This window comes from Giraffa tippelskirchi, chromosome 12 (assembly GCF_054371585.1).
Source record: "Giraffa tippelskirchi isolate mGirTip1 chromosome 12, T2T-mGirTip1v1.2.pri, whole genome shotgun sequence".
NCBI classification, from domain to species: Eukaryota; Metazoa; Chordata; class Mammalia; order Artiodactyla; family Giraffidae; genus Giraffa; species Giraffa tippelskirchi.
Genome location: NC_137286.1, coordinates 32,854,159 through 32,874,906, shown reverse-complemented (window position 1 = coordinate 32,874,906; position 20,748 = coordinate 32,854,159). Strand labels below are relative to the sequence as shown.

General features: G+C 44.6%; 2 protein-coding genes across 4 annotated transcripts; both read left to right on the top strand.

Moving 5' to 3' along the window:
* Positions 1–5,444: 5,444 nt before the first annotated feature.
* On the top strand, positions 5,445–7,038 carry LOC145528550 (mast cell protease 3-like). The gene is made up of 4 exons (XM_081547227.1): positions 5,445–5,545; positions 5,993–6,122; positions 6,313–6,570; positions 6,901–7,038. The coding sequence occupies exons 1-4, from the start codon at positions 5,445–5,447 to the stop codon at positions 7,036–7,038; spliced, it is 627 nt and encodes a 208-aa protein (XP_081403353.1).
* A 2,723-nt stretch (positions 7,039–9,761) lies between these two features.
* LOC145528919 (cathepsin G-like) lies at positions 9,762–19,673 on the top strand. 3 transcript variants are annotated; one of them, XM_081548117.1, is made up of 7 exons: positions 9,762–9,881; positions 16,392–16,510; positions 17,006–17,120; positions 17,833–17,980; positions 18,426–18,561; positions 18,731–18,985; positions 19,419–19,673. In XM_081548117.1, exons 2-7 carry the CDS (start codon positions 16,508–16,510, stop codon positions 19,578–19,580), a joined length of 819 nt encoding a protein of 272 aa, XP_081404243.1. In that variant the 5' UTR covers positions 9,762–9,881; positions 16,392–16,507; the 3' UTR covers positions 19,581–19,673. The 3 variants fall into 3 exon arrangements, with proteins under 3 accessions (XP_081404243.1, XP_081404244.1, XP_081404242.1); XM_081548118.1 differs by having other exon boundaries at positions 9,762–10,145; XM_081548116.1 differs by lacking the exon at positions 16,392–16,510.
* Positions 19,674–20,748: the final 1,075 nt, after the last annotated feature.

Here is a 20,748-nt window from a genome sequence, read left to right as displayed (position 1 = left end):
TTTATCGAGCCTATCTTTGCATGAAATGTTCCCTTGGTATCTCTAATTTTCTTGAAGAGATCTCTAGTATTTCCCAATCTGTTATTTTCCTCTATTTCTTTGCATTGATCACTGAGGAAGGCTTTCTTACCTCTCCTTGCTATTCTTTGGAACTCTGCATTCAGATGGGAATATCTTTCCTTTTCTCCTTTGCTTTTCGCTTCTCTTCTCTTCCCAGCTATCTGTAAGGCCTCCTCAGACAGCCGTTTTGCTTTTTTGCATTTCTTTTCCATGGGGATGGTCTTGATCTCTGTCTCCTGTACAATGTCACGAACCTCTGTCCATAGTTCATCAGGCACTCTGTCTATCAGATCTAGTCCCTTAAATCTATTTGTCACTTCTACTATATACTCATAAGGGATTTGATCTAGATCATACCTAAATGGACTAGTGATTTTCCCTACTTTTTTCAGTTTAAGTCTATATTTGGCAATAAGCAGTTCATGATCTGCTCCCGGTCTTGTTTTTGCTGACTGTATAGAGCTTCTCCATCTTTGGCTGCAAAGAATATAATCAATCTGATTTCAGTGTTGACCATCTGGTGATGTCCACATGTAGAGTCTTCTCTTGTGTTGTTGGAAGAGGGTGTTTGTATGAGTCGATTTTGTGGCCAGAAAATTTGACGGTCACTAGTTGTAATAATTGATCTGCAGGTTCCTGGCTGTTCTTTTCATATATTATATCTCAAATATTCACAGTTTTATTTCCTCTTTCCCTGTCCTATTCCTTTCACTTCTACTCCTGCTTAACTGTAGTGGCTAAAATCTCTAGTATATTATTGAAGAGAAATGATGATTATGGCTATCTGTGTGACCTTGTATTGTTTGGCTCTCGAATGAAAAAACATCCAACATTTCATCATTAAGTATATTGATTGGTGTGGGGTTTTTGCAGGGATCATTTATCAGAATGAAGACCCTCTTTTCTGCTCCTATTTTGTAAAGAATTTTTTAATACCTTAAAATTTTTGTTCATAGAGCATTTTACTTGACAGAGAGGTTGAATGAGGAAAACTAGAAGTCTACCTTGTTTCATAGCCATTGTCCCCTAAAGATGAGCAATAAATAAAAACAAAGCATTTTAGAAGTTAAAACAGAAGTCCATGAAGATACATGTTTTGATTCCCCCAAATTCCCAGGAAAGCATTGTGTATGTAGTACAAGAGACCCTGTATAACAAGTTCAACTTCAGTATTCACTAAAATCTGGTTGAGAATTCCAAGTACCCCCCAGGTCTCGGGCGTGGGGCTAGGTGCTGGGGGAGGTGTCGCCAGGTGCAACCTCTGCCCTCTGCCCTCAGTGGTGCAGGAGAGCAAGGACATGGCAGTTGGAACACCATGTGTTAAAGATTCTTCAAGAGGTATACACAGGGTGCCAAGGAGGCACGGTGGGCGAACGGAATCAGACAAACAGATTAAAAGACAGTGGGGTGGAGAACAACATATTTTTAAAGATTCATCCAGTATGGAAAGAAAATGAAAACCTGAACTAGTCTGGAAGTTCTCATAAGAAAAGTCTGAAATTTTTTGAGAAATCTCAGCAGAAGCAGCAATGCTTTTGTTATTCTCCAAGTTGGCCATGCTGAGCGGATCTTGTGCTGTATGCGTTGGGGAAGGGAAGGAAGAGAGAAAATAGAATTCTCCTGCACAGAAGAGTCAGGGCTAAGCAGACAGCTCCGGGATAACAAAGGAAAGTCCTACATCACGGAGAGCGTGGGCTTCCTGGGAAGAGGTAGGAACAGATGCAGGCTCTCTGTCCCACAGTCTTTCAGTGTCCCTGCCTCCCATGTTAATGAAACCCCAGGTAATCTCTAATTTAGCACTTACTATCCTATTGTTCACTGACCCCTAGTTTCCTTTTACTTTTTAATCCTCATTTAGGGTTTAACTGGTAGTACAAACTTCTGATCTCACACTGAGAATTCCTCCCAGCCTGTGTACAGGTGGAGGGGCCTGGGGTAAATGGGTTATGGCAGAAGCTTTCCTTGCTCCATAAACCCTCTTATCTGCCCTCCTGACAAGTAGAAGCTGCCAAGATGAGTAAGAGTCTCACTCGCCAAGTGAGCTGTGGGAAACTCGTAACATTCCTCACAGCTCTGTGCACACGTGCTCAGTCGCTCAGTCGCATCCGACTCTGCGACCGCATGGACTGTAGCCCGCCAGGCTCCTCTGTCCATGGGATTCTCTAGGCAAGAATACTGGAGTGGGTTGTCATGCCCTCCTCCAGGGTATCTTCTCGACCCAGGGATCGAATCCTAGTCTCTTACGTCTCCTGCATTGGCAGGCCGGTACTTTACCTCTAGCGCCTGGGATTAATTTTTATGTTTTGTCCCTCATCCCGGTGGGTGTGTGAAACAATCTCGGGTAATTCAGGGTCTCTTCCTGCCCTTCCTGTGAGTCTGTGCCTCTGTTTCAGGGGACACTCCTGGTGCCAGAATGTCGCATTCAGCCTTGAGTCTCCATCCCGGTAGGTCCCACCAGAGAGGATGCTCTGGCCTGGGCTGCTCACCAAGGCCCAGGGCACGTTCTGCAGCTCTCCTCCTCACAACTAGAGGGCACTGAGGAGCCCTGAGAAGGCTGGCCCAGGCTCAGCGGCCCAGACCTGCCACCAATTTCAGCTAGAGTCCTCAGTGAGACTCAGGGCTTGAGCTGGGGGGCGCTCAGAATCCCCCAATCTATATAGAGTATCTCTCTGCTTCTCCTGAGATTTCCTCTCCAGGATTGACATCAATGTCTAGTTCTCTTTAAGAACACGCCTACTAATAAAGACCTACTTATAGCACAGTGGACTCTACTCAATACTCTGTAATGGCCTATATGGGAAAAGAACCTAAAAAAGAGTGGATATATGGATAGATTTAACTGATTCATTTTGCTGTATGCCTGAAACTAAGACAACACTGCAAATAAAAGTGTTTTTTTTTAAGAAAAAAAAAGAAATTTTAAAAATGAAAGAGAGTGAGTTTTAGTAGATGCTTTTTCCCCTTCAGTTGAATTATCATATGGTGTTTCTTCTTTCATCAGTCAATGTGTTGTGTTACAGCAATCGTGTCTTGAATGAAAGCCATTTATCCTCAGAAAAACCCAAGTTAGAAATGATCTAATACTTTTCCTTACGGACTGATTGGATCACATCAATACCAGAATAACATTAACCTGTAAAGTTCTCCTCCCATATTGTCATCACTGGGTTTGTCATCTAGGTTTTGCTAGGCTCATAAGGGAGATGGGTAGGATCTACTTGCCAGCAGAAATTGTATATCACTCTTTAAATTGTTTTCAAAGATTTCCAAGGAATTCTTGTGAGCCTGCGGCTGTCCTTGATGGACTATTTTTGAAAACGGAATCAATTCATGTAATGTTTATAGGAAAATTCAAACTTCCTGAGTATGTTTCTTTAAGTTATATTTTCTAGGGATTTGTAATTCCGTGTAGATTTTCGAAATTGTTCACTTCCTTGTGACCTAGAGGTTAGCATAGATAAGATTTATGTATGTATATATACATACATATATCTCCCAGATAAAACTCTTTCTTAGTTCACCCACCCTGTGGCTATAATTTTCACTATCTCAGTAGAGTCTTTAGTAATCAGAATTATCTTGATTCTTACACACCCAACAAATTTTTAATGTAGATCAACTTATCCATCATTATTGATAGTCCTTTTTATATCTTGTATTAATTTGCTTTTACAAGGTTAAATGTATAAAGAAATTCTCCTATATTCAAAGTTTTCATGTTTTACCTTTCAATTAGTTAGAGAAACAGTGTTAAGTGGTCAATACATAGCCAACAGATTTTACTATATTTTCATCATTACTTACCATTTTGAATTCTTTTTCATTTGGTTTCCGTTATGATTTTGCTTATGATTTACAGGTGATCCTTGAATATGCCTCACATCACATGTAATCTGATATCCAGGCCACCCAGTTCACGGTTCCGAGCACATGTGGTGTGAGGACACCCCTTGGCTCACTGTGACTTCCCAGCCCGAATCATTATTGACCATGGGTTTTGTTTGTTTTAGATGTTGTTACTTTTTTAAGAGGCTTGGGATCAAGATGTTTAGAAACAACTGTTTTTTCAGTTCCGTGACTTTCCGCATTTGCATGGTGCAGATATGACCATTGTGTGTCTCCATCCCACAGGTTCTTCTTAAATGACTTCACTATCTCACCTCCTGCTGGGAGGTGGGGTCTAGGGCCCTTCCTTTTTAATCTGGTGAAAGCTCTTGCTCTTGATTGCCCCAAACAATAGACATGCTAGAATGGATGTCATACGACATCAAAGTCTAGGTAATGAAAAGAACACAGCTTCTAGATGGTTCACTTTTTAGGAGATGCTTACTCTGGGGAAGCCAGGCACTGTGTTTGGATGGAGGCAAAGAATCCCATCAAGTGCGACGACATAAGGGGCCCTCGTGGCAAGAAACCAATGTGCACAAAGGACAACCAGCAGCAACCACTGGGCATGTGTGAGGGAGCCTTCAAGTGATTCAGCTTCTGGGCTTCAAGCTTCCCTAACACCAATGGGAGCAGAGGGGTGCTGTTCACATTGTACCCTGAGTAAATTGCAGATTCATGGATCAAGCAATGTTGGTGTTATTTTAAACCACTCAGTCCTTTAGTAACTGGAATAAGCCCTCTTCAGCATCACTTTCACACCATTCTGGCTATCTCACACCCTTAATCTCACTATTCTTGTCGATCATGATGGTATGTTCTCCTCCACCAGAAGCAATAGAGCTTATCTTCAGTGTTTCCCACAGTCTCTCACACAAAGGGGCCCAAGACACAATCACTGTGATGATCTAAAGAGAACCATAGAAATGAAAACATTCTTTGATCTATCATCCTGAGACCTGCTGATGCAGTATCCCCACCACCCCATGGATAAGAACTTATCAGAGGCTTTTGTTAAGTTCTTACTCCACTGAGACCCCAAGACTTGATCAAACAGTGGTGTGACACTTTCTGAGAAGCCTCCTGTGATAAAGGCCACAACAGCAGAGGAGACACTCAGGGTTAAAAAACCAGAAGGAAGCAGCAGCTGTTCAGATCTGATCAGCCTTCCTGGAGAGATGGTCCTGTTCTTTCTCCTGGTGACCCTTCTTCTGTTACCCACTGGGGAGGTAGATGAGTGATGGTCCCACCCTCAGAGGCCCAGACCCACCCCACATGGCACAGACCTGCTTAGATGCTACACTCATGCACACTCTGGCCCTGGTCCATGTAAGGAAATTTCTGAACTCAGGTTGAATTTTCTCAAAGACCACCAACCTTGGTCCCATCTCCCCTCTCCACCCTTTGCCTCTGTGAGCACAGCAGGCAGTCTGTTATCTTTCTTTCAGGGAAAATTGTCGGGGGGCGTGATTTTCCCAAGCCACACTCCCATTCCCTACATGGCATTTTTTGAGTACCAGGTTTCAGAGGAAATTTTCAGCAGTGGAGGTTTCCTCGTGCGTGAGGACTTTGTGCTGACAGTAGCTCACTGCTTGGGAAGGTGAGGAGCAGTGCCTGGGGCCCCCACCCTCTGTTGACCCCCCACAGGGAACGTAGGAAGCTCTTCAAAGGCCAGGTGAGCTTTGGGGAGAGAGGGACAAGTGAAGGCCAGTGGCGCATGAGGAGAAGCAACTGATCAGACCTGGAATGGAAGGCAGCCAAGGTTGTGCCCTGGACCCTAGAGTACAGGTGTGAGAAATTCACGTTTCCCTCTGTGACTGTCAAGTTTCTGCATGACTGAACACCCTCGTGGACTCCAGGAGGTCCACCCTGCCTGGGCTGCCAGGAAACAGACAGCTCAGAGATGCTCTGCTCAGGGCCCATTGCCTAGAATTCTCTCCCCTCCAGCCCCACCCTGTCCCAAGCTGTGTTCTTTCCTCAGCAGCAGCAGCCTCTGGACTGTATCTCCTGGGACACCTGCTCCCTCTCTGCTCTCTGTGCCGCTCAGTCAATGTCACCTGGGGGCCCACAACATCATGGAACAAGAGAGGATCCAGGAGGTCATCCCTGTGAGAAGGGCCCTCCGCCACCCAGACTATAATGGTAAGACTTGGGCCAATGATATCATGTTACTGCAGGTGGGATGCATGGCTGCTTGGTTCTGGGACACTTTCCTCCCAGGGTTGTGCGTCCCCCATGACCTCATTCCTGCTCTTCCTCCTGTACGATCCCTTCTGTGGTTCGAGCATTGAGAAGAAGGCAACCCCAAGATTGTCATGCAGTCTCCGTGTGCCATCAGTAGGTGAGAATGCCTCTCCTCTTCTTCAGCTGATGAAGAAGGCCGACTTGACAGATGCGGTGAGCCCTATCAATCTGCCCAGAAGGTGGCAGAAGGTGAAGCCAGGGATGATGTGCAGTGTGGCCAGCTGGGGGCAAGTCGGGGTAGATATGCCCTGTGCAGACAAACTACAGGAGGTAGATCTTAAAGTCCAAAGGGAGGAGAAATGTATCACTTGCTTCGACGACTACATCCCCATCATGCAGATAAATTCTGGAGATCCAAACAAGAGGAAGAATTCTTTCTTGGTGAGATGCCCAGTGTTGTCCATGCAAAACCTTGGGTCAGCTGAGCTGTGAGGATGGAGGGCAGTGGGAATGAACCCTGTCCCTGTGTCCCTAGCCTGTCCTCCTATCTGGTCTCTGTCCTGTGACCCTGGGGGGTGAACACTGCCCCAAAGTCATATATGGGCAGAGGCTTCCTGTGGGAGGAGCAGTGGGATTGTCAATGCCTGGATGAAACCTCAGGACCAACAAGGCCCTGATGTCAGCCTAGGCTCCTAACAGAGACTAGCCTGGGCATCAGCGGGGAGAATAACTGCAGAAAGTAAGCTCAGTCGTTGCTCTCTCTGCCCACAGGGTGACTCCGGGGGCCCACCCCTGTGTAATGGTGAGGCCCAGGGCATTGTGTCCTGTGGAGGAGATTGTGGGAGGACTCCAGATATCTACACCAGAATCTCCAGTCTTCTGGATCCAAACAACAATGAGACAGTATAAACAGCAGGGATCAGCCTGAGGTGCCCCTGGGATGGTGACCCTTCCATCTTCCCTGGAATGGATTTGTTGGGCAAAGTGGGTGAAGGAAAGCTGCCTGGAATTTAATAAACTTTCATCTCTTGAGCAGAAATCACTGATTCCTCTTTTATTTATCTAAACACTTTTGTTAGGCACCTATTCAGTCAGGCAACCATCTATTCACATCTGATCTTCCTCCTCCAGCATATACACCTCACCCCACTCCCACTTTCCAATTTGGAAATGAAAACTCCTGCTGCACCGACAGCCAGCTCCCTCCAGTCACATGTCCCCAGTGCCAGCTCCCCCTGCAGGCTGCCCGTGAGCTCCATCAGAGAAGGGAGACCCCTCCTCAGGAACACACGGCCCTCTTGTTGACGATCCTCGTGTCTCATCCATACGCCCTCCTCCTTGTCCACAGCTACTCCCCTTCCCTCCATCCCAGTGCCCGAGGGGCAACAGAAGAGAATCCAGATTTGGAAGGAGGATCACCTGAGAAGCTCTGGGGTTGAGGGGCCACTTGTCCATCCTAACAGAAATGGGGGAGGTTTACAAAGGTGTAGCTCACTGAATGCAGTGTTCCCTCCCTACATCAGTACAGACAGAGGTGAGAAGTCTGAGAAAGTTTCAGGAGGGCTTCAGTATTCCCAGGCCCAGCTCGAGTGCCTGTCACAGCCCTGTCTTGGAGTCCTGGGCTCAGGGCCCTGTGCAGCCTCTGGTGTCTTGACAGCACATCCTCCTTCAGCCCCAAGTGACCTTGAGGGAGCTCTTCCATCTTGGGCTGAGCCAGCCTCTCCCTACCTCCATTATTCCCATGTGAGTGTGTATATAAATATATTTATCTCTAAAGGAAAGTCAGTGTAATGAAAAGTTTTGGATTCAGGGGTATCCTAATGTTTCAAAGGTTTCTTATAACCTATAGGTTATTGACCCAATTTTTCCTTCTATTTATCAATAGTCTCTGAGTTTTTAATCTACGAATGTATTCAGGAAAGTTACTAATTTTTAAAACACACAGCTCAGAGAAGGCTAGGCTGATGGGGAGTGGTTTGCTGAACATTTGCATGGTGAGTGAGGTTTGACTGTGGCAAAATTTATGTTGGATGGAAAAGCAACAGACATCATAGTTAAATACAGAACATATAAATAAGAAAGTTAAAAGAAGTGAAGAATTCCATCACCCTCAGATCATCATCACTGATGCTTAAACATGTTTCCTTTTTCTCTTTTTCTATTTGTTCAGAAGATGTTGTTCCTTCAACTCCCTTGGGATTGGGTTGTACAGAACTCCTCATGCAGTCCTTTCCATTCCTCTTTCTTCTGTCCTCGTAGTGGTGAGAGTGTTGGGGTCACCTGCACATGTTTAGGATGGCCTGGCCCAGGGTTATCTGAGGCATGGTTCTCTGGACACTGGACAGAGGATACTTTGTGGGGAGTAATTATTAGGATGAACAGCATCCGCACCCCTTTCACCACTCACCAATCACCAGCATGTTTGGAGAGGAAGCCCCTTCCCACTCACGAGCACTCTGATTTGGGGGAAGAGCCCCCATCTCAGCTTGAGGGATGCTCAGTGCCAAAGGTCCCAGGGATGGTTTGTTTTGGTTCAGTGAGTATCAAGTCCAGGACTTTTGTTCAGAACTGTGGGATAAGAAAAGCTCCCCATGTTGTGAAATATTTACATTTAAAGAGGCGATTCTAAACACTCCAAAAATGTGAGGCTGGAATGGTAACAAGATAGGAAATGGGATTGCTGTTTGGGGCACTTAGGTGTGTCCAGGATATCTGCTCATAAGGCAAGTCCAGTCTCTGCCTTCTTACTTGGCACCAAGCAGACGCCCTTGTCTTGGTCCTCACCATCTTTCTCTCTACCCACAGATTCTAAGTCTACCTCTGCCTACTGTCAGCTTCTCAAGGGCAGGAACTATGTCTCTTATATCCCTGGACCTTGCTGCTGAGTAATTATTCATGATCTCATCAGCATCATAAAAGACCCAGCAGTGGGGAAATGGAGATATTCTTGATTCAGTCACTGAGGTGCTCCTGGAGTCCAGCCCCTCTACTGCTATATTATGGAAGAATCCTTGCAGTCTATTAGATTAGTTATTAATGGGGTGTTGACTACAAGTTTTAATTATACATGATGGCCCATCTCTGGAATCCTGCCTCCCAAGTAATGAGCATTAAGCTAAAATGCCTTTGTTTACAACACAGGAAACATCCTGGCCAGGCCCACCAATGCAAGACTGCAGGACAGAAGAAACTGACACGTCCTCTCTGGAGGCTGACTGGAACCAAGAAATGTTTGATGCTACTCCCTCCTCTTTTATCACAGTATAAAAGAAGCCTGAATTCTAACTCAGGCAAGATGGTTCCTTGGGACGCAAGTCCACCATCTTCTTGGTCTGCTGGCTTTCCAAATAAAGTCACTATTCCTTGCCCAAACAACTCATCTCTCTGTTTATTGACTTACTGTACAGCAATGAGCTTGGACTTGGTAACACTGACTGCACCACAGCCTTCGCTTTGTTGCTCTTCTTGCTTTGTGACTCAGCAGTGGGAGTGCAAGTGTGGTGATGGTGTCGTTCTCACCTATCCCACAGCAGAGAACATGGGCACACGTGGTGTGCTGACACCCGGCTGGGGCAGGGGTGGTGCCTGGCTCTGGGAGGTCTGGGGGGGCACTGAGCCTCCCCTCCTTCCTTCCTCTATGCTCTGTGTCTAGAAGGAAGAAGCCCCAGCAGCTCTGACCTGGGCAGAACTTCTGGAAGATGCGGTCACTCCTGCTCCTGATGGCCTTTCTTCTGCCTCCTGGACTGGGACATGTGAGTAACTGTCCCCATTCCTGAGGGCAGAGCCCATCTCACTAAACCTCCTGCAGTCCTGACCCTCTGCTCAGCTCCAATTTCTGAACAAGCTCCCATCCCAACCAAGACTACAAGTTTGATGCCACATAGACCCTCAGCAAGGAGGGATGGCAGGCTGGAAGAAAGATTTTCACTAAGAGCTTTCATGAGTCTCAGATTCTCTCTCACCACCAGGAAAGTGGGTTGTGCATTTGGTGGAGGATGTGAAGCTACAACACACGAGTAAGTAAAATCCTTCAGTCCAGCCCGGAAAGGACAACTCAGACAAACCATCCACAGTACGGGAGTTTTTGCTGGACCCAGCTTAAGAACCAGAGAAAACTTCTCAGTGCTTCTCACCCTTCACTCCTGCTAGGAGAGAAGTCAAGGGTGTGATTGATCAGAAGCGGCTAGATGACATTACCCAAAGCTCTCTAGGTGCTTTGACTCTTCCCCAGACCCCAAGAAGTCCATTTTCTGCCCCACCTCCCCTGCCTCTCAGGTCCTCAGCTGCCCCACTGTCTTTAGCAGTGCCCTCCCCCATCCCTGTGGTCTTGAATCCCACCAGTACTATCCCTACCAATCTCAGCCAAAAGCTAGTTGGAAGCCATTCACTCGTGCAGCCAAAAAAACATTTCCTGAGATCCTGGGATGCATTAGGCTCAAGGACATGAGGATTTTACAAAATCCACCTCTATAAGCTCCTAGTGCAAACTCACATTAATTTCACAATATTCCTGAGAAAGCTCCCAGAAGCCCTACACTCACGTCATTGAAAAGCACAAGACACAGTGTCACTCAGCCCTAGGGCTATCTGTCACCTCAATTTCCCCTCAGCTGCAGCCCTGCTCTGAAGTTGCCGGCCCATTACAGCTCTTGGGCTGTATGTCTTGTGGCTCCACGCTCCTCATACCTCTACTCTGTTCTCTGTGCAGCTCAATCAGCATCACCCTGGGGGCCCACAGCATCAAGAAGCAGGAGAGGGTGCAGCAGGGTCAAGTGCTTTTTTTTCCATGTAAAAAGATGTGCCTTATAAGACACTATAGTGACATTTATTGTCCTAGCACCACTTATTGAGGAGGGGGAAAATAGTCTTTTCTTCATTCTCTGCCATAAAACCTCCATCATAAAACATGTTTGATATATGTGTCGTTCATTAATCACTAAGTCATGTCTGATTTTTGGGACCTCACGGGCTGTAGCCCACCAGGCTCCTCTCTTCAAGGGATTTCCCAGGCAAGAATACTGGAGTGGGTTGCCATTTCCTTCTCCATGGGATCTTCCCGACACAGGGATTGAACCTGGGTCTTCTGCATTATTTGGCGGATTCTTTACTGTTGAGCCACCTGGGTAGCCCTTGATATGTGTGTATCGTGGTCCCAATATGCGTGGGTCTCTTTTTATTGTCCATTAGTCTCTATCCCTATGCTCCATCAGTGCCACGTCATCTTCATCACTATGACTTCATCTGCTAAAGCAAGACCTACCATCTTGTTCTCGTTCTTTAAGACTACTTGGTTACTTTTGGTCATGGGTTTTTCCACATCTATTTTCCACGTCTATTTAGAACCAAGTACGTTCTGTGAAATACCTTTTGGGTGCAGTGAATCTGCAGATCACTTTTTGGAGAAATGACATTTTAACAGTATTTTCTCTTCCAAACATAAACATGGAATATCTTTCTGTTTAAATCTTCTTAGTGTCTCTTAATAAAGTTTTATAATTTTCACCATATCTTTTCTTTAGGTTGATATTTACTTATCTGACAATTTTCATGCTTTAAAATTTTTTTTCAAATTTCATTTTCTGACAGTATTACCATGTATATAGAATATGACTAATATTTAAATTGATTCTGTGCCTAGAAAATTTGTCAAACTCTCTTATTAATCATAATAATTGATCTGCAGATTCTTGGGCATTCTTGCTGCATATCTCAAATATTCAGTTTTATTTCCTCTTTTCTTGCCCTTATTTCTATAAATAGAAGCTTTCCTTCTATTTCCTGCTTAACTGTACTGGCTAAAATCTCTAGTATAATGTTGAAGAGAAATGATGATTATGGCTATCTGTGTGACCTTGGATTGTTTTGCTCTCAAATGGAAAAACATGAAACACTCCATCATTAAGTATAATGATTGGTATGGGATTTTTGCAGAGACCTTTTATCAGAATAAAGAGCCTCTTTATTGTTCCTATTTTGCTAAGAATCTTTTAAAATAGTTAATGGTGAATTTTAGCACATGACTTTTCCCCCTTCAGTTGAATTATCATATAGTGTTTCTTCTTTCATCAATCAATTGTTACAGCAATTTTGTGTGCGTGTGTTTAAAGACTCAGCTACAACTTTATTAATCAGACACACACCAAAATGATAATCAGGAAACAGCAACAGGTGTGGGAAGGGAAGAAGCATATATACAGTAATTGTGTGTTGAATGAAAAGCAACTCATCCTCAGAAAAACCCAAATTAGAAATGATCTAATATTTTTGCTTATTGACCGATTTGACTTACATCAATACTGGAATAACATTAGTCCATAATGTCCCTCTCCTATATTGTCATCACCAGGTTTGGCATCTAGGTTTTGCTAGTCTCATAAGGAGATGTTTAGCATCTCCTTGCCAGCAGAAATTGTATATCATCCTTGGAACTTTTTTCACAGATTTCCAGTGAATCCCTGTGAGCCTAGGGCTGTCCTTGATGGACTATTTTTGAAAACTGAATCAAATTATTTAACGTTTATGGGAAAATTCAAACTTCTTGAGTATGTTTCATTAAGTTACATTTTCTAAGGATTTGTCAGTTTCATGTGTTGCTGTTCAGTCGCTCAGCCATGCCTGACTTGTAATCGTATGGACTGCTACCCACCAGGCTCCTCTGTCTATGGAATTTTCCATATAAGAATACTGGAGTGGTTTCCCATTTCTTTCTCCAGGGGATCTTCTTTACCCAGGGATTTAACCCATGTCTCTCTCTCTTTTTTTTTTGAACCTATGTCTCTTGTGTCTCTTGCATTGGAAGGTAGATTCTTTATCACTAATTTACAAAATTACTGGCTTCCCAGTGACCTAGAAGTTAATATAGATATGATTTATATATGTATATCTCCCAGATAAAAACTCTTTCTTAGTTCTCCCACCATGTGGCTGTACTTTTCACTATCTCAATAGTGTCTTTGGTAATCAGAATTTCATCTTTATTCATGTGCACCCCAAAAATTTTTTAATGTAGATCGACTCATCCATTATTATTGATGGTTAGTGCTTCTTATATCTGTATAAAATTGTTTTTACAGTGATGAATGTATAAAGAAATTCTCCTATACTCAAAGGTTTAATTTTTTACCTTTCAATAAATAAATTAATTCATTGAACACTATGAATGAACACTATGTCTATTAACTATTAACACTATGTCTCAAATTAGAGACATAGTGTTAAATGGTCAAGTTTCATCTTTATTCTGATAAACCTAACAAATTTTACTATAAATTAATTTCATCATTATTAATCATTTTGATATTTTTTGTTTGCATTATGATTTTACTCATGGCTTCCGGCTGACCCTTGAAAAGCATAGGAGATAAGGGGCACTGATGCTTCACCTGGTGGAAAATCCAGGTATAACTAACATATAGTTGGCCCTCATGTTCTGTGGTTTTGCAACCAACCATGGCTAGTTCAGTAGTCTAGTATTTACTATTGAAAAAAATCTACTTAAAAGTAGATCTGTTCAGTAAACCCCTGTTGTTCAAGGAACCACTGTATTTAGCAGTCTATATCCTTAGTTTTTAAGATATAAAGATTTCCTGCTCATATTCTTGTTATGAAATTCTAGTTTAAACTCATTGTGGCATATTAAATATGATGTATCATTCAAATCCTTTAAACACTTTTGAGACCTAATCTATGACTTAATCTACGGTCCACAACTGTATGTGCTTGTCAAGTGTGTAATCTGCTTTTGTTGGGCAAGATGTTCAATATGTATTCATTTTTTTCATCAGCTATTCATAACTTCTATATCATTGAAGTGAAATGAAAGTGAAAGTCACTCAGTCATGTCTGACTCTGCGACTCCATGGACTCTACAGTCCTTGGAATTCTCCAGGCCAGAATACTGGAGTGGATAACCTTTCCCTTCTCAAGGGGATCCCAACCCAGAGATCCAACCCAGCTCTCCTGCATTGCAGGCAGATCTTTTCCAGCTGAACCACAAGGGAAGCCCATTACTAATCTATATCATTACTAATCAGTTTATAAGATAAATTTTAAAATCTTCCTAAATGATATTTCTTCCTGGGGAGCATCCACTCACTGCTGCTGTTGAAAATTCAGCCTTTGACCCGCCATTCATTTGAAAGTGTTTAATTTGTTTATCTTAATCTACTTGCCCTTAAATTTTCTGCCATTTCTTTATAATATTGATTTCTAAGTATCAATTTCTTTTTTTGTATTCTGGTTGAGATTTATTTATCTTTTTCTAATCTCTAATTGCATTTTTGTCATCAGCTTAAAAAATAATCTCAGCTAGTATGTCATTATATATTACTTTTTTCCCTTTTCTTTCTTGATTTTCTTCTAATTCAACATATGTTCAACCTTCTAATTCTACTATTTTCTATATTTTTATCTTTATGTCTGTCTGTGCTCCATTCTGGACAATTCTTTCTAAGCTCTTTCAGGTTAGTTATTCTCTTCTCATCTTTGTCTAATCTGTTATTAACTTTATTCACTGTGACTTTGATTTTTTTTTCATATTTTTTTTGCTTTTAGAAGTTGTATTTAGCTCTTTTTCAGATGTTGTGTCATTTTTTAAGGTTAATGTTCCCTGGAGTGTGCTTAAAGCTAGCTTCTATTTCAGCCAATTGTTTTGCAATCTGTATTTTATTTTACTAGTGACATTATCCCAATAATTAAAGTTTTTTTCTCTATTCTTATTATCTATTGTTTCTTAGTCATGGTATCCTGTATTTGTTTGCTTGTTCATCTGTTTATATTTGACTATATACTTATTGCGGAGAAGGCAATGGCAACCCACTTCAGTACTCTTGCCTGGAAAATCCCATGGATGGAGGAGCCTGGTGGGCTGCTGTCTACGGGGTTGCACAGAGTCGGACACGACTGAAGCGACTTAGCAGCAGCAGTAGCAGCAGCATATACTTATTGCATTTGAAAAACAATATTTAGGTGTAATTCAAACATGAAATTAAGTGAATTTCCTCTACATTTGTATTTGATTTTGCCAGGTACTTTGGGAACAGTCTGTAACCACATTAACGGAAGGAAGTTCAAGATATGAGAGGCTGTGAAAATCTAGATAATACCACCTTTCATGCTATTACACGCAAGGAATAGCCCATTAACTCTTTTTTGTTACTTTGAGTGTGTAGACTTTTAATTCCCAGCTTATCATGGTGGGGGCCCTAATTAGCCCTGCTTGTGAGGGTTTTGGTCTTTAATTTCTGTACCCCTCACATTATATGCTCATTAACACAGAAGTTTGAAAAACAAAAACAGAAGTTCATATTTTATGGGTTCAGAAAATTTCCACAGAACAATAAAAATTATCTAACTGGACGCTTGTTATTCCTTCAGTTGTGGCCTGAGTCACTTCTGCATTGGTAGTTCTTCAAGGCTTTTCAGGTTTTTTTACATTTTAAACAGGTTTGTTTTGGTAGTTTTTGGAGGAAAGATTGGCATAAAATGCTAGTCACTGTGAATGAAATCCCCTATCCACATCTCCATTCAGATGATTATATATATTTGACTCCCATTTCTTTGCATGCTGTTCGTTATCTTTCCTTTTAAAAAAAAAAATTACATTAAAGTTTTTAAAATAAAATGAAGTGCTGAAAAAATGTAAGTTAACAATGATTTTCAATTACCCAAATGCTAAAGCACTAATAAAGCTGTTATTCTATTTTTTACTTTTTCCCTCCTGTTTTCTTCATATTACTTTTTAGATGCATAAAGAAATTTCATGAGGTTGTAAGCATAAACCATGCATTAGAGAAAGGATTAAGTTCTTTGCAGCTCTGAGAAAAAGTGATAACCTGTGGGTATTTATATATGCAGAGAGGACCTTTAACTTTCATAAGATTTTCAAGTGGCCTTAAAACAATCCACAAAAGGTTGAGAATTGTATTAAAATTCACTTCTGACATTTTTGCAAAACTTTAGCCATGCTGTAGTGCTTTCTGAGGCAACACAGAGTCTTCCAAGTATTTTAAGAGTGTCTAGCAACCCCTTGTGTTACTCTACAGAACTCCATCATGCCTTTCTCTCAATGATGAACGTCCACGTCTTCATGCGTTACAGGTAGCACAGTAGTGAGGTACCTCCTTCTTAGGAGCTAGCTCCCATGGAACAGAGATGGGTTTAGGCTGATGAGTCTATCATGGATGAATAGGATCTGAGATGTTTTTCCACAGGGTCTGATGGCTGTCAACAAAATCAAGTCACTGGGCTTTTTATGCTGGCAGGGAATCTTCTGGGACACGAAAAGGTTCACCTCAGTAGGAAGCAGAGAAATAGCAGTCGTCCCCAGCGTCATGATTCACTGATAGCTCGTTGGGGGCTCAAGTGACCTGGGAGAGAAATGGTCAGTGGCAGAGCCTCATTCTTCCCTTTTCTTTCTCTGGCAGCACCCTCCACCCACCCAGGAGACAGAGCTACTCAGTGGGCTTGACAACTTCTAGAAAGACGTGGGAGAAGCAAGGGTCTGGGTGGGGCTCAGGGCCAGGGGGTGAAGACATGCAGGTTCCATCCCCTGAGGGAGAAGGAGGAAGTAGACAGGTCCCAGCCTTGATGCTTGTGAGGACATTATTGAATTTGGTGGGTTTGGGGTTCTGGGACACAGTGCCCAGGCCCCGTCCCTGGTGACCTGGGTTCCCATTTCCACGACCGGCACTGACTCAGCAGCTGTGCGGGCTGTTGCACTGATGGTTTCTGTTACTGCCTTCCCCCAGGACCCTGGCAGTTGGTGGGCAAGCCTCTTGGGCAGCTCTGGGTGATGAAACTTATCACAGCAGCAGGAGAATGGGACTGTGAATTCTAGAGCCCCACGCCCCGCCTTCACCTTTCCTTCCTCTCCCAGGGGCTCAAAGTCTGGCAGGAGGAAGTAGGGGCAGCAACTGCTGGGCAGCCTCTCGGGAAGATGCGGCCGCTCCTGCTGCTGGTGGCCTTTCTCCTGTCCCCCAGGGCTCGGGCAGGTGAGTGACTGTTTCCACCCTCAGGGGCCCAACTCCACCCCATAGACTCTGGAGCCACACCACCCAGGCACTTGCTAGCCCTGTATCACTGGACAGCTTGCACAGTTTCTCAGCTTCAGATTCTGAGGCTAGGAATTATATCAGGCCTACTTGGAGAGTCACCATGAGAGTTAAGTGATGTAGTGTACATAAAGCTCTCAGAACCACCCTGGCATGTACTACTTACTATATAAATGTGCTCTCTGAACTCAGTTTGCAGCCCCTGTGTCAGAGCCTAGGAGATCAAGATACAGTAATAGAGGGCCCATCAGCTCATTTCTAGATCCTTAAATTCATGAGCTGGACTCACAGGGATCTGGAAAGTTCCCTGAGGATAAAAGTGCCACAGAACTTCAGGGACAGGCCCCTCCAGAGGGATCCAGGTTTGCCATCCCCACAGCAGAGAAACCCTCCTGTGAGGGACGCTGCAGCTGGCCCTGCCTTCTGGGCAGGTGGGAGGGCGCTGAGGCTGGATGGAGAGCCAGCAGCACTTCCTGCAGGATCCTGGAGCCTCCCCCAATTCTGTGCCCTGCAGACCCCATTCTCACCAACCACCAGCTCACCCTGCCCCTGCAGCATCTCTCCTGCTCCCCAACTTCCAGTCTTTCTGGAGCCACCAATCTGATGTCCACACACCTGCCAGTGCAGAGATAATCCTAGTGCTTCCTTCCAGGGCAGATCATCGGAGGCCGAGAGGCCAGGCCCCATTCCCGCCCCTACATGGCATATATTCAGATCCGAACTCCAACAGGTCGGAAAGCTTGTGGGGGGTTCCTGGTGCGTGAAGACTTTGTGATGACAGCAGCTCACTGCTTGGGAAGGTGAGGACTTAAGGGACTTCTGGGCACCAGCAAAGCAGGTCCAGAAGAGTTCATGAGAGAAGTCACTGAAAACAGGGTTCTAGCCATAGATGGGTGAAAAAAAAGACCACGTAGAGCTTGGGGGACTAGAAGCAGGCCAGAGTGAATGGGGGAGGACCTGATCAAAAAGAACGGGGAGATGAAACGTACACACTGGGGCTCAAATTATGACTTCAAGGTATTTTGCAATCTCTTGTTGGGGAGGCAAAATTCAAAATCACTATGTCCTCCACCACCTCCAGCTCAAGGCTGGGGAGACCTAGGGTGCAGAGTTCGGCCCCAGAGCCCTCCTGTCTCTCAGTTCCCTCGGTTGAGGTCTGGCAACCCTGGGTAGTCACTTGACCTGTATTGCGGACCACAGTTCCTGCGGGTCAAACCTTACCTCTAGGTTCTCATTCCTTTGCAGCCAAATAAATGTCATCCTGGGGGCCCACAACATCCGGACACTGGAAAGCACCCAGCAGCACATCCTTGTGCGCAGACCCATCCCCCACCCCAGATACAGTCAGCAGAACAAGAGGAATGACATCATGTTACTGCAGGTACCGACCCTCCGGTTCTTCAGCTGGGCGGCTTGTCATTCCCAGCCTGCGGGGCTTCCTGTGTCCTGGGATCAGGGAGGGGGGAAGCTGGGCAGACTCCCAGGGCCGTGGCGGGCATGGGGTGAGCATAGAATAGACCGTCCCTGAGTGCCTGCACGCTTCTTGTCAGCTGGCGAACAGAGTCCAGCGTAATCAATTCGTGAGGCCGGTGCCTCTGCCTCGGACTCAGAACAGACTGAGACCTGGGACCCGGTGCACCGTGGCCGGCTGGGGCCTGATCGGCCTGAACACGAGAACAGACACGCTCCAGTGTGTGCAGCTGAGGGTGCAGAGGGATAGGGTGTGCAGTAGACGCTTCATGTTATACAACGGCCGAACGCAGATCTGTGTGGGGGACCCGAGACAGAGGAAGTCTGCTTTTCTGGTAAGACCATAGCATCTGCCAACACTGACAAGGGACCCTGGGCAGACCGGGCAGTGGGACGGACCACATTCCCATGGCTGCAATCTGGGGACTGGATCAGAGGGATGTGGAGGGTGCTTTCCCCCATCCGTCCGGTCTCTGGGGGAATAGGAGAAGTACCAGACACACAGGACCCTCATGTGCAGTGTCTTCCTGGGGCCAGTGAGGTACCTTGACCTGGGTTGGGCTGGAGAAGTAACCACAGTCAGGGCTGAAGCCCAGTGATGGGAAAATTCAGAAGCTTTTCTTCTGCATCCCACCACCCTCCCATCTCACACACAGCCAGCACTGGAAGGAGCTCCCCTCAACCCCCGTCTTCTCTGAGGGTTGGGAGAGGGCAACAGGCGTGGGGAGTCCTGGAAAACTGAGTGTCCCTTCCCTCCTCTGCCTGTAGGGGGACTCCGGTGGCCCCCTCGTGTGTAACAACGTGGCCCAGGGCGTTGTCTCCTATGGAGACAGGACGGGGACCCCTCCAGCAGTCTTCACCAGAATTTCCAGCTTCCTGCCCTGGATAAGGAGAACAATGAGACGCTTCAAAGAGCAGACACCAGAGTGACATCCCACAAGACTGACTCTCCTTCTCTGGAGCAGAGCCCAGCTCCAGGGCAATTCCCAGAGCCTTAATAAACGTTCTAGTCTGGAGTGGAAATAACTGATTTCTAATGTTTTCATTAAACATGATTCGTGTACAACAAAGTGTTCCAGGACTGTGGGTGATCTTCATTAGGAAGATGAGGTCTTTTCCTCAGGACAAGTGAATCCCTATTCCCATTGTCCTGGGGTCAGCAGAAGCTTCTTTCCTCCTCCAAGGCATCCATTGCTCCGTGTCCCCTCTACCCACAGCCTGGGGAGGGATGGAGGGACCTACCTCTTCCCAGAGTAAGATTCCTTGCTCTCCACCCTACCAGAGATGCCCCCTTAGGTACCTGAGAACCATATGCCATTGGCCTGGGTAGGACATAAAAAACAAAGGAACAATTGAAATTCCATATGAGGCTCAATTTAAGAATAAATGTGGCAGTGCAAATCACTGGATAACAATGAATTTTTAATAGATCGCAATGAAACAAATAGATAGTCATTTGGGGAAAAAAGAAAACTGGGTCCACGTCTCATCATAAACCTAAATAACACTCAAATGGGATCAAAGATCTAAATGAAAATATCAACCATAGGAGAAATAGAAGAAAGAAACAAAAATTTACTTTCTTAAAAATATCTAACAAACACCCATATCAAAGCTGTGCTATTCACAATAGCCAAGAGATGGGAGCAACCCAAGTGTCTATGGACAATCTTTCTCCTAAACCCTTTCCCACACCAACCCACTGTGCTGTAGACCAATGTTCTCATTTTCCATGTGATGAAAGTCTCCTTCTGGGTTTGTTACTCTACAATTATACAAAACTCTACATAATATGTTGGCTAAAATAATATGACTTTTACTGTAAAGATTAGCCTGTGACTAATACATCAATATTATATTCAAATAATAGATTTCTGAAGTCACATAGTTTATAACCATGTTTTAACACTTTAGGGTAACTATAAAGAATCAGCTGGAGGTTCTTCTATCTTCATCAAAATGTTAACTGGGTTTCCCTGATGGTCTAGTGGTTAAGAGTCTGCCTGCCAACGCAGGGAACAATGGTTCGATCCCTGGTCTGGGAAGATCCCACATGGTGCGGAGCAGCTAAGTCTGTGCACTATAACTACTGAGCCCA

Bases quoted from the DNA above. Each gene is read 5' to 3' on its own strand.
- LOC145528550 (XM_081547227.1), top strand. From the start codon at position 5,445: ATGGCATTTTTTGAGTACCAGGTTTCAGAGGAAATTTTCAGCAGTGGA. The intron at 5,546-5,992 runs GTGAGGAGCAGT...TGTGCCGCTCAG, and splicing joins GTAGCTCACTGCTTGGGAAG to TCAATGTCACCTGGGGGCCC. The intron at 6,571-6,900 runs GTGAGATGCCCA...CTCTGCCCACAG, and splicing joins AGAGGAAGAATTCTTTCTTG to GGTGACTCCGGGGGCCCACC.
- LOC145528919 (XM_081548116.1), top strand. From the start codon at position 9,828: ATGCGGTCACTCCTGCTCCTGATGGCCTTTCTTCTGCCTCCTGGACTG. The intron at 9,882-17,005 runs GTGAGTAACTGT...TTCCTCTCCCAG, and splicing joins TGCCTCCTGGACTGGGACAT to GGGCTCAAAGTCTGGCAGGA. The intron at 18,986-19,418 runs GTAAGACCATAG...CTCTGCCTGTAG, and splicing joins AGAGGAAGTCTGCTTTTCTG to GGGGACTCCGGTGGCCCCCT.